This window comes from Colossoma macropomum, unplaced genomic scaffold, assembly GCF_904425465.1.
Source record: "Colossoma macropomum unplaced genomic scaffold, Colossoma_macropomum, whole genome shotgun sequence".
NCBI lineage: Eukaryota > Metazoa > Chordata > Actinopteri > Characiformes > Serrasalmidae > Colossoma > Colossoma macropomum.
This window is the reverse complement of record NW_023494791.1, coordinates 46,444,385-46,458,473: the sequence shown is the minus strand read 5'-3', so window position 1 is coordinate 46,458,473 and position 14,089 is coordinate 46,444,385. Positions and strand designations below refer to the sequence as shown.

Sequence of the window (14,089 nt, the reverse complement as noted above, 5' to 3'; positions counted from 1 at the left end):
AAAAATGTATAGATTTCTACCATTAAAAATGTGCATCAATTAGCTAAACACAGTAGTAACAGCTCTCTTGATGCCTGAATTTTGTAAGCAGGTCTAGAAGACTTGCTAAACAACTCCACATGGTTTGAAGCAAGTGTGTGGTGATTCAGGCTGACTGATGGGATATAAGCTTCCATTACTCGCTAGCTACAGTAGCCTTGTATCTCTAGCGCTAAACTAAAGAAGCAAACTTTAGACACCGAATATGTCTTGGCTGATTGACTCCATCTGAAACTGTGTAAACTTTATTTCTGGCTAAACTTTCGCTTTAACATGTCCTAGAAATTCTCCCAAATTAACGTGGACATCTCCATTAATGTGCATTTATAAGAAAATACATTTCCATTTTCTAAAAATAACCTCTCTCAGCACTGAGTGCACAGACCTTCAGCTGCCTGGGCCTCCTGAGCTTGTTCCTTCTGCTGTGCACGCAGTGAACCGCAGTCTGAGCAGCTGGCGTGCGAGTGTGCGTTCACACACACGGCACTGACGGCATACTTCATGGCACAGAAACCTCTGAAGAGGGTGACGTTCCGCTGTACAGAGCTGTTTTGAATGTCCTCCAGCGAAGGGTCTCCTGCAAAACAATCGAAAAAGCGTCTTTAAAGTATGGCCATATGAACATGTATTAGTAATATTTTTACTGCTTTGTTTTACCTCTATTTAACATAACAATATAAATATTCTGGGAGGCTAGGCAATGCTAGGAAAGCACTGGAGTAAACACTGTGACATAAATGCCTCTACTTTAAGGTACAACCAGAGGAACTACAGGACCAACGAAATGGTTTCCATATTTTATTTTAAAATAACCGAAATGAAAAAACTTCTTTGTTGTCCCTAAAGTTATATATGCATACATATAATATATGGACAGAAGTACTGGGAGACACCTCTTCGTCATTAAAATCAGGTTTCATTCAGTCTCATTGCCACAAGTGTACTAAATCAAGCACCTAGCCATGCAGCCTGCCTTTACACACATTTGTGAAAGAATGGGTCGTTCTAAAGAGATCACTGAATGAAAGCGTGGTGCTGTAAAGCCACTTTGCAAAATTTCTTCTTCGGTGATCTTCCACAATCAACTGTGAGTGGTATTTTTGAAAAGTGGAAGCGTTTATTAACCACAGCAGCTCACCCACAAAGTGTCAGACCACATAAAGTTACAGAGCAGGTCGCCGAATGCTGTGGAGCATAGAGCATAAAAGTCACCAACGCTCTGCTGATCAATAACCGCAGAGTTCAAACCTCCTCTGGCATCAACATCAGCACAAACACTGTGAGCCAGACCCTCATGCAACATCAGTGTCTGACCTCACAAATGCTCTTCTGGATGAACGAGCAAAAAAAAGCTTCCCAGAAGAACAGAAGCTGTTATAGTATATGTATATATGCGTATACACACATATATATATTTACATACATATACTGCAGAACAGTGCAGTACACTGTAAATGGTTTAATTGAGCATAAAGTTTATTATGTAATTTTACAAGTGCTCAATATGAACCTCCTCCAGCTGTACAGACAACATCAACGCCATAGTCAAATTCATCCCATACTCGATTTTCATCAGAAACACAAGGTCGCCCTGTGCTCTTCTCTATACATAAACAACATTTTTCTTGGAACTGTTGTACCACACAACACTCTGAGCTGTTGGAGCTTCACTGCCCACGAAAATCACGTTGTACAGTTATGACGGATTCACTTTTCTGTAAAGTGGACATACGCAGAACAGCTTTCTGCTCAGGGGTCTCATCTACTCTCAGACTGAAGTGGGCCTCTTCCACTGACAGTCAGAAACTCTATGACCCCCCCTTTGAATTGGATGTGATTGTTCCTAGGACCTCACGTGTAAAAATATGGCGCATATATATGTATACACACACACACACACACACACACACAGGGTGTTTCAAGATTCATCTGATTTCAATGCGCCATATTTTTACAACCGTGAGGCTCCTAGGAACCAATCACAATCCAATTCAAAGGGGGGGGTCATAGAGTTTCTGACTGTCAGTGGCACAAACACACACACACACATATATAGCTACCCTTTACACTGCGTCGCTCTTTCATGAGTAATGGACAAATAGAGATGGTCCAAAATTACTTGGAAAAAATCTAGCTCGATTGACCTCCATTAAAAATTAACAATGTTTTTTCTTTCTGTGAAGTTGCCATTTAGATTTACGGTTCGGTCCTGACAGGGACAATATACTTATAATACATACAGGACATACTACACGTTGGTAATTACACATATGTAATGCATATGGGACATACTATTACATGTAGGTCATTACATGCATATATGTATATGTACGTAATTCATGATTAAACTGGCTTTTATGTGGAAACAAATACAGCATATAAAATGCATGCGGTACCTGCAGCTTGCAGTAGCTCCAGCACTCTCCGCTCTTCATACTGGGCCAAAGGAGTGAGAGAATGCAGCACGTAGAGAGCAGAGTGGTGATCCAGAGCATGCAACTGAGACAGCAAGGCCTCATGGGATATCCCTCTGTTCATACAAACAGATACACAATTGAAGTATTTCTACATATAATTGTTAAAGCAAATCATTTCAATGCGCTTGGAGGAGAACACTAATCACTCGCAAGACCCTGCAGCCATGTGACCGTTAACTGAGTGGTATAATGCACAGTAAGGAGTGACCCTGCCAGCACTGCAGAGATTACACTATGAACCCAGGCCTGAAGCCTGAGGATTTGGAAATGAGACCAGTCAGCAAAACACTAGCTGAAGCTGGACATGTGGAAGAGTAAGTACAGGAGTGCAGGGCACAAACTAATGCAGGGCGGAATCTAACAGACGTTAATGTAGTGAAACAGGTTCAAGTAGAATGTGCTTTTGCTTTTCTGCAAATATTTCCAACAATCTGAAAGATATTTCTCAAGATTCAACTTAAAAAATGTTTATTATATGTGTCTTTGATTACCGAATTGTGTACAGAAGTCACAGAAATAACTCTTATTCACTCCTAAACTGTTTTAACTCACAGCGTAAGCTAGCCAGGCTAAAGTACAGCCTCCATAAGGCAGGGTTAATTTACACACTGTTACAACTAGGCCCCATGAGTCAAACATAAGGCCCGTGGCACAATCCTATTCAGCGCGCAAAATTAATTTAATATTCTATTATAACAAGCCCGTTTCACCCTGAGCTGCACTACAGTCCCCAGCATGCACTGCATCATAATGTGCACTCTGAGTCCCTTCCTCCAATAACAGTCTAAGGGCCAGCAGTGACACAAAAAGAAAAGATAATAGGCAAATGGGCAGTTTTTGAAAAGCTCCCTTCTGGGGACACTTAAAGAGGTTTAGCAGTTATCTGTAGCTAATGTACCCCATTGTTTCATATAAACAATTTGTTTTTATTTTAAATTAATTTCTGAATATATTAAGTATTCAGTGCCTATTTTGCTGTTTTGACATATTTTGAATATGGCCAGTTGGGCTCATAGCAAAATGTTAAGTAAAAATAAAATAAAAACACAGCTCACCCAGAGATTTGTTGAGGTTTTTTAATATGGCCTTTTTTAGTGGTTGAGTTTGAACTAAACCATGCACAGTAAATAAAGAGAGTGGTTAATACTACCCTCATGCCAATTAAAAATAGTGACTTTATTTAAACATTTTACTCACATATTCTTTAGAAACATAATATACAGGTCAATAAATAAAATATATTTAAATTCTAACAGGCTACTACAGTCGTATACAAGTGTTTTAAACAACATGGATCAATGAACATGTTTTCTTGATTTTCTAAGTGAAAATAAGTTTAGATAACACATCTAAAGGAAATACACTTAAATATGACATATTTCTGTAAATGCAAAATCTCTATTTATTTGCTGGGTTTAACATATTGGAAAAAAAATAGCAAACAAATTATGACAGTAAGAAACTGAAATACAATGTGTAAACTGAATAGAGCACTAGTTTTAAATAATACTGTAAGAAGACCATTTAAACCCACACAGTAGAGCCCATGTAACAAACACAAGGCGCGCAGGCCAAATCAGGCCCATGGCACAATCCTTTTCGGCCCGCGAAATTATTTCAATTTTCTATTAATATTAGTCCGTTTCACCATTAACTGCACTACAATTCCCAGCATGCACTGCAACATAATGTGCGCACTGACCAGCAGTAACACAAAAATAAAAGATGCCTGGTGTCTTGTTCAAGCAAATAGGCGGTTTAAAAAAACTACCTCCTGGGGACACTTAAAGAGGTTTAACAGTTATCTGCAGATAATCCAGCCTATTGTTTTATATTAAACAATATATACATTTGTTTTAAAATCTGTATATATAATTTGTTTTTATTTAAAATTATCAGTGTTCATTATTTCAGAGTTCATTTGCTGTTGCTGTTTTTGTATATTTTACACACTGGCCAGTTGGGGTCATAGCAAAATGTTAAGTAAAAATGAAATTAAAACCACAGCTGGCCCACAGATTTGTTGAGATTTTTTAATATGGCCCCTTCAGTGATTGAGCTTGACACCCCTGCAGTAGAGGCACTGCGGATCTCCCTTCAGTATGACTGAGTGTGTATGTGTTGTACTCACGGGTTGTTTTGGACACACCACTCCAGGACCCCTAACTGAGAAGAGAAAATATTTGCAAACTCGCTAAGTACCGTATCATTAGCCTGGGCCTGCAGAGAGAGAGAGAGAGAGAGAGAGAGAGAGAGAGAGAGAGAGAGAGGGAGGAAGAGAGAGGGGGGTGAGAGAGACACAGAGAGAGAGAGGGAGGTGGGGAGGGATCAGATCAGGCCAGTCAACGACAGCGTGACAGAATCACTGTCCAGAGTTTACGAAGAACCTGTATTAAACTAGATTTCTATCTCAGCCATTCATGACGATTTATCGCCAAACAGCAGCTGAACTAGGCTGTATTTTAAACAGGTAAACTGTAGGCTGTGGATCAGAAGAGAGAGCTGCTTTAAAGTGGCTTCGTCTAGGAGCAGTTACGTAAGACTGCAATTCTCACACAAACCTTCCTGGAGATTATTTTTTCAAAGCACACAGTTTCTCAAGTTTTGGAAATATTGATTTAAGTATTTCAGCTGTCTGAACAAAATAGAGCACTGTATCCACTTTCCACTTGAAGGCGCTCAAATGTAAATACAGTTCAGCAAATCTGGTTTTACCCAAATCAGAAATGAGTCTGACAAAAAAGCACTTACAGCTCGCAAATTCTGTCTCACAAGGTTGACAAATACAAACTGGAAACTGGAAATGATAAAGTGTGATATACACTTATTTTTTTTTACTGAGCAGTTCAGATTTAAAGTTATCTCATGGTTCATGCAGCCATCAGGGGCAAGTTATAACACTTAATAACTGTCTTATAACAACCATTCTGACATATTTCTCTGACCTGCTGTTTGTGCAGAGTGCTGAGGAGCATCTGGGCGGAGTCGAGGCTCTGGCAGTGCTTCCAACCCAGCAAGAGCAAGAGGCGGGACAGTGGCTGAAACTCCGCCTTCAGTAATGCCTCCAGCTTAGAAAACTCCTCCCTCTTGATGAGGTCAAGCCCAGTTACCTACAAACAAAGCAAGACCTTATTACAATATAGACACAAAAAAAATAAAACAGGCAGAAAAAGATGACCAAAGAAACTGTGAAAAAAGGACAAAACAAATTATTTTGCACTTTTTTCTTATTATTGTTTTTATTACCATTAAATTGGCCTCTGTCTTATAACGACTTACAAATCAGCAAAAATAACTGAATATTATTTTTATTATTATGTTATTTTATTTATTATGGTATAGAACATTTCTATATGATATGTAAATTATATACACTGAAGATCAAAAGTTTGGAATTACTTCAAACACATTATTCAATAACAACATATACAGTGTTAATCAAAATACTATACGAGACACCAGACAATAAGTTTATTGGGAATACAGTTATTCACTAACAAATAATATGTAACAATTATCTATTTATAGTAAGTTATTGATAAATTACTTGCCTTGTGCCAACAGTGCCAACAGTGACGCATTCAAGATGCTAATTTTATATTACCTTAAATCTCAGCGCACTACAGCTGTCACAGTCACTACAGACTCATCTACTGTCCTGTTCATCGTTCTGGACACACAGTGTCCTACTAATGAAACTGAAGTTGAGGAATACTAATATCATATAATCATAATGTACATGCATCTTCAACAACTGGGTTTATGTTCCCCACTACCTGTGAACCTATGACATTTGCTACGTTCACATTACCAGGCTGAAGTGGCACAAATCTGATTTTTTGCCCTAATGTGACTCAGATCTGATGATTTCAGGGCTGTGTGGACACAAATCTGATCTTTTCAAATCCGACCTGAGTCACTTTCATATGTGGTCCTAGATCGGATCCGATTTGTGGCCGTGCAACCTTAATGTGACGCTCAGATCGGACTTCATGTGCTTTTTTTCTACTGCGCGTGACCATCACTCAGCGTTACCATGGCAGCAGCGTCGAACAGACATTAAAGCCTGTGAACGGTGGAAAAGCAGCTCATCTCACCTTTTTCTCCTTCGTCTCGCTCTAATAATGAAGCTGAGAGCTGATCAGAGTTAATTATCTTCTCAGTGAAGCTCGTTCTGCTCGTTAGTTTGTGCTGATGATGCACGTGATTCATTAACGTGACGTTACGGAGTAGGATGTGCGCATGTGGGTCATTTCAGGACGCTGCTTCGTTCACATTAGTGACAAATTTGAACCACTGACCTAAACGAGTGAGAACCATCATGTCAGATGGTTCACACTCAGTTAGATTTGAGCAAAAAACTGTATTTGAGCAATGAGACTTGTAATGTGAACGCAGCCATTGTGTGAAACGGTTTTTTAATAGTTTTTCCCTCCATCCTAGATTTCATCAAATCAGTTTACTTATGTAGTTTTGGAACAAGGTGACAAGGGGGGTTATTTTTTGTGTCAAACTGTCTGTGTCTGCTTTTGCTTGACACTTGAAAACCAATAAAAAAATAAAGCGAAGAATTAAATGCTGAAAGGTCGCAAAAACGAAACAGGCAATAGAACCAACTTCACTTTAGTTAGTAGGGTACTAGCACTGAGACTGATCTGGGGATTCCCCCAAAGAGAAGTGAAAGACGGCCAGTTAAATGGAGAAGGGGGTACTAGTGTCAGTGTAGTGTACATTATACAAAGAGATACTGCCTGTTCTATTGGGTGCACTTACCAGCACCTGCTCCAGAAAGTGCTTTCCACTGCTCAGACACTCAAAGTACATGGCTTTCCAAACTGCCGGCCGGTCACTCTGGCAGCACATGCCAAGCATGAGCCTCTCCGCTTCAGGCAAATTGGCTTGAAGGATTCACATGCAAACAAACACGTTGTTAGATAAGTATCAGGGCAGCACAATATATCATTTGTTAAAGGAGAATTCCACAGATTTTTGTGTAATTCAGTCCTTAAAATGTAAAGAAAATGATACAGAGTGGTTTGATGCGAAATGCGTCTAGAGACACTTACAGACTTGGATTTTACAGTGCTGGTGACTGGAACCAGAATTAGCGATGTCTACAACACACACATTGCCTTTTTTACTTGTTTGTATTCAGCTGAAGAAGCAAGTTTTCTTTGGGTACTGCTTCGCCTTAAAATGCTTCACCATGAAAGTGTTATAAGAAATACATTCGACTTCTTTCTTTATAACTTCATAACTTTCTGTGAAGGATCTTTTAGAGGTGGAAGTCAGGGGTCAGATTCACGAAAACCTTCTAAGGAATAAACCTGTAATGGTTCTTAAGACAAACACTAAGAAGCCCATAAGATATTCTGAAATTCAATTCTCAAAAAAATTCAACTCAAATATTCTCTTAAGATAATCTTAATCATTTTATTGTTATTGTTAATTTTCATTGTTTTCTTTCGTAGGCTACAGTGCATTTTTCCACATAAATGACATGAGATACATTTTAAATTTGTATTAACTGTTATTTACGTTATTCAGTTTAATCAAATCAAAGGAGCCAAATGGGGGAAAACATCAAACCAAGTGTTTAATAAAATGAGCAAACAAGAACTAGAGGTTGTGGTGGAAGAAACAGCCAACGGGAAAAAAATCTTGGAAAATACAATAATTGTGGGGAGACAGTGGAAAGTGAGAGATGAGGATGGGCAGGAGTAGATAAATTGATAAATATAGATGTTTGTCAAGTCTTACAGCCTAAGACGCCTGCGAGTCTGTCGTAAGGTTAGGAAAATATTCAAGAGCATAATATTTTTAAGAATAACACTTGGTCTTGATTATGCTTAATAGTTAAGAAAAGAAAATAAGATACTTCTTAAGGAGTTATTTAAAGAATGAAGTTAAGAAAAAACACATTTAAGCTTCATGAAAGCTTTCTTAAGAAAAAACTTAGGGAGATTCTTAAGACAAACACTAAGTTCACAAGAATATTCTTTAATGCAATTCTCAAAAAAAATATTTTCTTGAGAAAATGTTTTGTTTTCTTGGGTCGGCTGCATTTTACAGCTTACCATAAACGCCATGAGACACATTTCTAATTTGTATTAACTGTTATTTCCCTTATTTAAACCTCTCAAAGGAGCAAAATGGAGGAAATACATCAAAAAAGGTTTAGCAATCAAAAACTAGAGGTGATGGCGGATACAACAGCCAAAAGGGAAAAAAATCCTACTAAAAAAATACGATAACTGCGGGGTGACGGCGGAAAGCGAGAGACGAGGAAGGGTAGGAGCAGCAGAAGCAGCGTCCATGTTTGGCAAATTTAAGTGGAAGTACAAGGAAGGTGTTTCTGATACAGTGACCAGTTAGTGGAAGTACAAGGTAGGTGTTTCTAATAAAGTGGCCAGTGAGTGGAAGTACAAGGGAGGTGTTTCTAATAAAGTGGCCAGTTAGTGGAAGTACAAGGAAGTTGTTTCTGATAAAGTGGCCAGTTAGTGGAAGTACAAGGTAGGTGTTTCTAATAAAGCGGCCAGTGAGTGGAAGCACAAGGTAGGCGTTTGTAATAAAGTGGCCGGCTAAAGCAAAGTTAAGAACACATTTAAGAACATAATATTTTCAAGAATAACACTTGTTCTTAGAAGTATTCTTCAGAAGATGGTTAAAAAAAAGAGAATTCTTACAAACAAAGTTTTTTGTAGAATCGCAATTTTTCATAACTTTCTTCTTAAGAATGATGTTAAGAAAAAAAACATTTAAGAAGATTTTCTTTTTTAAGACACGTTTGTGAATCCAGCCCATGGTTTCTATAATCACTACTGTGAACAATCCTGATTCTGTAAGATCAATATCACAGAAAGGTGTAATATGCAAATGAGCCTCAAACAAATGATTACAATTTCTTATTGTGCACTATGAGCATCCTGGACCAATCTAAGACATTCCAAACGTGTTTCTGTGGGTGATTAAACAAAGTTTCCACATGATCCAGCAAATAATACATTTTCAATTCTCTCACATCACCAGTGAGGATTTTATATACTGCAATATGGAGCAACGTAATCACAATAATACATTTTGTGCCCTAATGAGCACAAAGAGTGCAGTGGCACCCGAATACCGGAACAAATGTACAGAGTCTCTGCGAGTCAGCAGTGACCACATGAACAGAAGTGTGATGTGCAGACAATGTGCAGCTTACAAAATTATCTCCAGCAGCTCCTCTCACTTCCCCAAAACATCAAACACAAGCAAACCAAACAAAAGAGGCTAGCAACCAAAAAAAATAGATCAATCTGATTATGCCAACTATTACAATCTTCTTCTTATTATTATTATTATTATTATTATTATTTACATACTACATTATTTAAAATTTTCTAACCAAAAAAAAAAATTTGTAACATAGAAATACTCAAACTCTGATCTGATGCACTAGTGGAGTATCAGTACACACCATTTTACAATGAAACTCCATAACAGCTGCACAATATTTTGCCTAAAAATTATTATCACGTCAATATGCAAATGAGTCCTCTAACCACTATTAACCAAGTCTTTCTGTGGTTGTTTTAACTATTCAAGGTATTCCAAGTAATCCAGCACATCAAATCATTTTGGGACTACTAATGTAGTCTGATGTCACATTATTAATTCAATACTGACTTTAATAAACTCGTCTCATGATTTTGAACTTCAGTGACACATTTTTTTGTTGCTTCTTTTGAGTCGGGGTTTATCCAGCATCTGAACTTTAGACCTTTCACTCATGTCCCACACAAGTCCCTGTTACATTATTAAAGACATTGTTTTACAATAGCTTTGAGATAAGCTTTTGGCCTAAAGCAGTTTTTTATGGCACAGAGATGCAGTTGTCTTCAAAAGTTTGGGCAAAATTACATGATTTTCTGAGTGTAAATAAGTTCATCTGTCCTCTACACAGAACTTAACCCCTGTGTGGTGTTCAGGTCTGTGGGGTCCATTTTCAGTGTTAACCAAAAGAAAAAATGATGCGATTTATTATTGTTTCAACCTCAGATTCTTGCCCTTTGCTCATTTTCTGTGAAGAACATATAAAATAACCCATTTTCAGTGTCTTCACTCTGTTCACCCCCCACACATTTATATTACACATGTGGTGTGGGGTGAACCTGCGGGGAGTAAAAGTGTGGAGCTGCTGTGTCCTTCACTCTGTTCTCCTCCTACATGGCCTGCTGTTAGTGTGTGTGCGTGCCTGTGTGTGTGTGTGTGTGTGTGTGTGTGTGTGTGTGTGTGTGTGTGTGTGTGTGTGAGGGTGGACAACATGGACAGGTTGCTGACTGGCTACTGCTGCTAAAGGAGAACCCTACGCTGGACACTTATGTTATTTTAAACATCTGGTATTTTTACATAAATTATTACGGCTGTATTGATTTATAAAGACAATAAATGCGGTGGGTCCACCAGAGTGACAAAGACATCAACAGCACACAAGGGTTAAATATGGCATTTCTGTTTATCTGAAAAAAAAAACCATGAAATATAAAATGCTGTGATATCAACTTTTACAGAGGCCACATTTTATGTTTCTATTTGTTTTCCCAATATGTTAAATTCAGCAAACAGTACTTATGCATTACTTTCGCACACCAAACTTTCACAAACACGCAGGGTGTTGTAAAGCTGTGGTCACACCAAGCGCATGTAAAATCACCCTTGCAAAAAAGCCATCTCACTTGAATGCGAAAGAATGTGGGGACGTAAGAAAACAAACTGTTTCCTCTAGCGGTTCCTGACCTCGCATTGAGCCAGGGCCATCCAGGTGAAATTTAACCCTGTGAATTTGCAAACCTTGGAAGCGTGAGCTGACAGAACACTAGACTTAAAATTTCTCATTGGTTAACAGTGTTTATTACACCTGCTTTCTTTTAAGAAAGCCTATTGATGCTGTTTTTAACGTTCTATAAGGCAGGCAGGGTTGCCAGGTCCAGACAAAATCTCCAGTCCAAAGTTTGCTTACAAGCCTCCAAAAACCAGAAGATGAATTTGATAGGAAAACCATCTTCCTGGCAACCCTGATGGTGGGGTACTGTACTGAACACTCCAAATCAGAAAACCAATGAAAAGTGAAAGTGTGCAATTATACATAACCACCTCTTCCGCTAGTGCACAAGTGCCATGATCTTAACTTGTTTGTTTGACATGAAAAACCTGCATAGTGTGTAAATCACACATTTGGATGTAAGGAAATGATTGATAACAGATCACTGATCACATTCATCAAAATGGGATGGAAAGGGGCTGTTTTTCTCCATTTTTTTTGACCGGGAGGATGGCATCCCTTCGCACTCCCCCTCAAACTGAGCACTGGCTATACTTGTGTTGTATTGTTGGTACGTTTCCCTACAATGAACCACATCACATCAAACCACTCTGAATGACTATTTATATTTCAACTATGAATTATGCAGAAATTTTGAGAAATCCGAGGAACTCCATAAAAACTAACCCTTACCTGTATCTCTACTATGTGTAATCACTAACCTGTGTACCCCTCACCTTGTGTGTGTGTGGTCCCTCGGAGCAGCCCGTCCCGGAGCAGTCGTAGCGATGTGGAGCAGTACAGCATGAGCAGTGTTTGGCTGTGTGGCCGCAGGAGGCACCCCAGCACCCTCTGCTCGCTCAGCGGACCCTCACGGGCCCCCCACAGCCCCTCCCACAGGGGCTCCAACTGGGCTCCGGAGCCACCAGCTCCACAGGGCAACAGAGCCAGCATGGCGCACACCTCCTCCGCCCATATCTCGCTCGTCTGCTCCACCGTCACGTGCTTTAGAAGCTGCTGCAGGAAAACGTCCTCCAGCCCACGACCCCTCAGGAAGCCCAGCAGAGCGTGAGCCAGCCGCGGCCTGCCCCGGGACAGCAGGGAGCCGATACAGGACAGAGCAGCATCACTCAGCCGGGGCGCAGCTGAGCGGGGGTCCTTCTGATCAAACTCGGAGTCCAGGAAGGCCTGATGCAGCTCCTGAGGGAAGAGGAACGGAGAAAGACGTACCCGAGTTAGCGCTGTCACTACTGATTACATTAGCAATCGGTTAATCTACTGATTATTTCGAGTTTTTAGAAAAGAACAAACAATAAAAAAATTATTTTACTGAACAATAATAAATCATACAGAGTTAGTGATAAGTTTTTAGAGATAACAAAAAGTTTTTAAATAATCTTGAGCAAAAATATATGAAAAACACACCATGTGACAAAAAATTTAAAATATACATTATCATCAGGCAAACTGACATCTAATCACCACAGATTATCTGAGAAGGTTAATTTTAATAGATTATTTTATAATTGAGTTTTCATCAAGTAATCAATGTCAGCCCTATACTGAGTGCCATGTATGACAGGACAGTGAGCGAGCACAACACATACATGCCATCTGTATACTCATATATGTGTGAGATAAAATTCTTTTTGTTATTGATCTGTTTTCCTTTTTATTGAAACTAAAATAATTACTTAATTATTGGAAGGTCAGCCTTTCCAATAGGAGTTACTGAGATGCCAAAGACTGAGCCAATGGTTAAAACGGTGTTAACCAATTGTTTTAACCAATGGTTAAAACGGTAAAACGGTATTTCTAAATTTCGTTATCACTCAAATTATTTGTAAAGTATTATATTTTGACACACTTTTAGGCCGATTCAATTTCTATTTGCTAATTTTAGGCGTATTTAATTCCCTAATAATTTTATTTAAAAGTCCATTTGTTTTCTATTTAAAAATGGAAACTTTTGGCAAGTTTTAACCCTTTCAAGCAGTTTTAGTCTTTCAGATGAAAACCCCATTTTTCCATCATCAGAAAAGTCCAGATGGTATTTACAGTAGAGAAGTGAGACCCACCTTCAGCACAGTCAGAGGAACCTCCTCCCCAAGATCTTCTAACAGCAGCAGAAAGGCCAGTTCTCTCCTCACTGATACAGACACCTGTACAGAGAGAGAGAGAGAGAGAGAGAGAGAGAGAGAGAGAGAGAGGGAGAGGGAGAGGGAGAGAGAGAGAGAGAGAGAGAGAGAGAGAGAGAGAGAGGGAGGGAGAGAGGGAGAGAGAGAGAGAGATATAGAGGGGTGAGAGATAAGGATAATAAAAGCGAGATAAGAGAAAAGGGAGAGCGAAAAAGCGAGAGAGAGAAGAGAGAGATAAGGATAATAGAGAGAGAGAGAAAAAAGAGAAAGAGAGAGAGAGAAAAAAAAGAAAGAGCAAGAGAAGCATAATAGTGAAAGAAAGAAAAGTGAAAGAGAGAGAAGCATAGCAGACAGAGAGAAAAATGAAAGAGAGAGAAAAAGGGTAATAGTGAGACAGAGAAAAGCAAGGGAAAGATAGAAAGGGTGGAGAGAGATATGGAGAGAGGAGAGAGAAGGACAGAAGAGAGAAGGAAGTGAATGGGAGAGAGAGAGAGAGAGACAGAGTGAGAGATAGAGATAACAGACAGAGAGAGGAGAAAAGGGAAAGACAGTGAGAGAAGGAAAACAGTGAGAAAGAAGAGAGAGAAGAGAGAGAAGGGAAGAGAGAAAGAGAGAGAAGGATAATTGAAAGA

General features: G+C 39.1%; 1 protein-coding gene across 2 annotated transcripts in view; it reads right to left on the bottom strand.

The window, feature by feature from the left end:
- zfyve26 (zinc finger, FYVE domain containing 26) overlaps positions 1-14,089 on the bottom strand; it is a 55,051-nt gene that overhangs the window by 35,934 nt on the left and 5,028 nt on the right. For both annotated transcript variants that reach the window (XM_036575190.1, XM_036575191.1), the window contains exons 4-10: positions 13,398-13,481; positions 12,057-12,519; positions 7,290-7,414; positions 5,462-5,626; positions 4,648-4,736; positions 2,436-2,569; positions 425-616 (exon numbers count right to left, since the gene is read on the bottom strand). In XM_036575190.1, the coding sequence (XP_036431083.1) occupies positions 425-616; positions 2,436-2,569; positions 4,648-4,736; positions 5,462-5,626; positions 7,290-7,414; positions 12,057-12,519; positions 13,398-13,481 (1,252 nt within the window). The remainder of the gene's footprint in view (positions 1-424; positions 617-2,435; positions 2,570-4,647; positions 4,737-5,461; positions 5,627-7,289; positions 7,415-12,056; positions 12,520-13,397; positions 13,482-14,089) is intronic.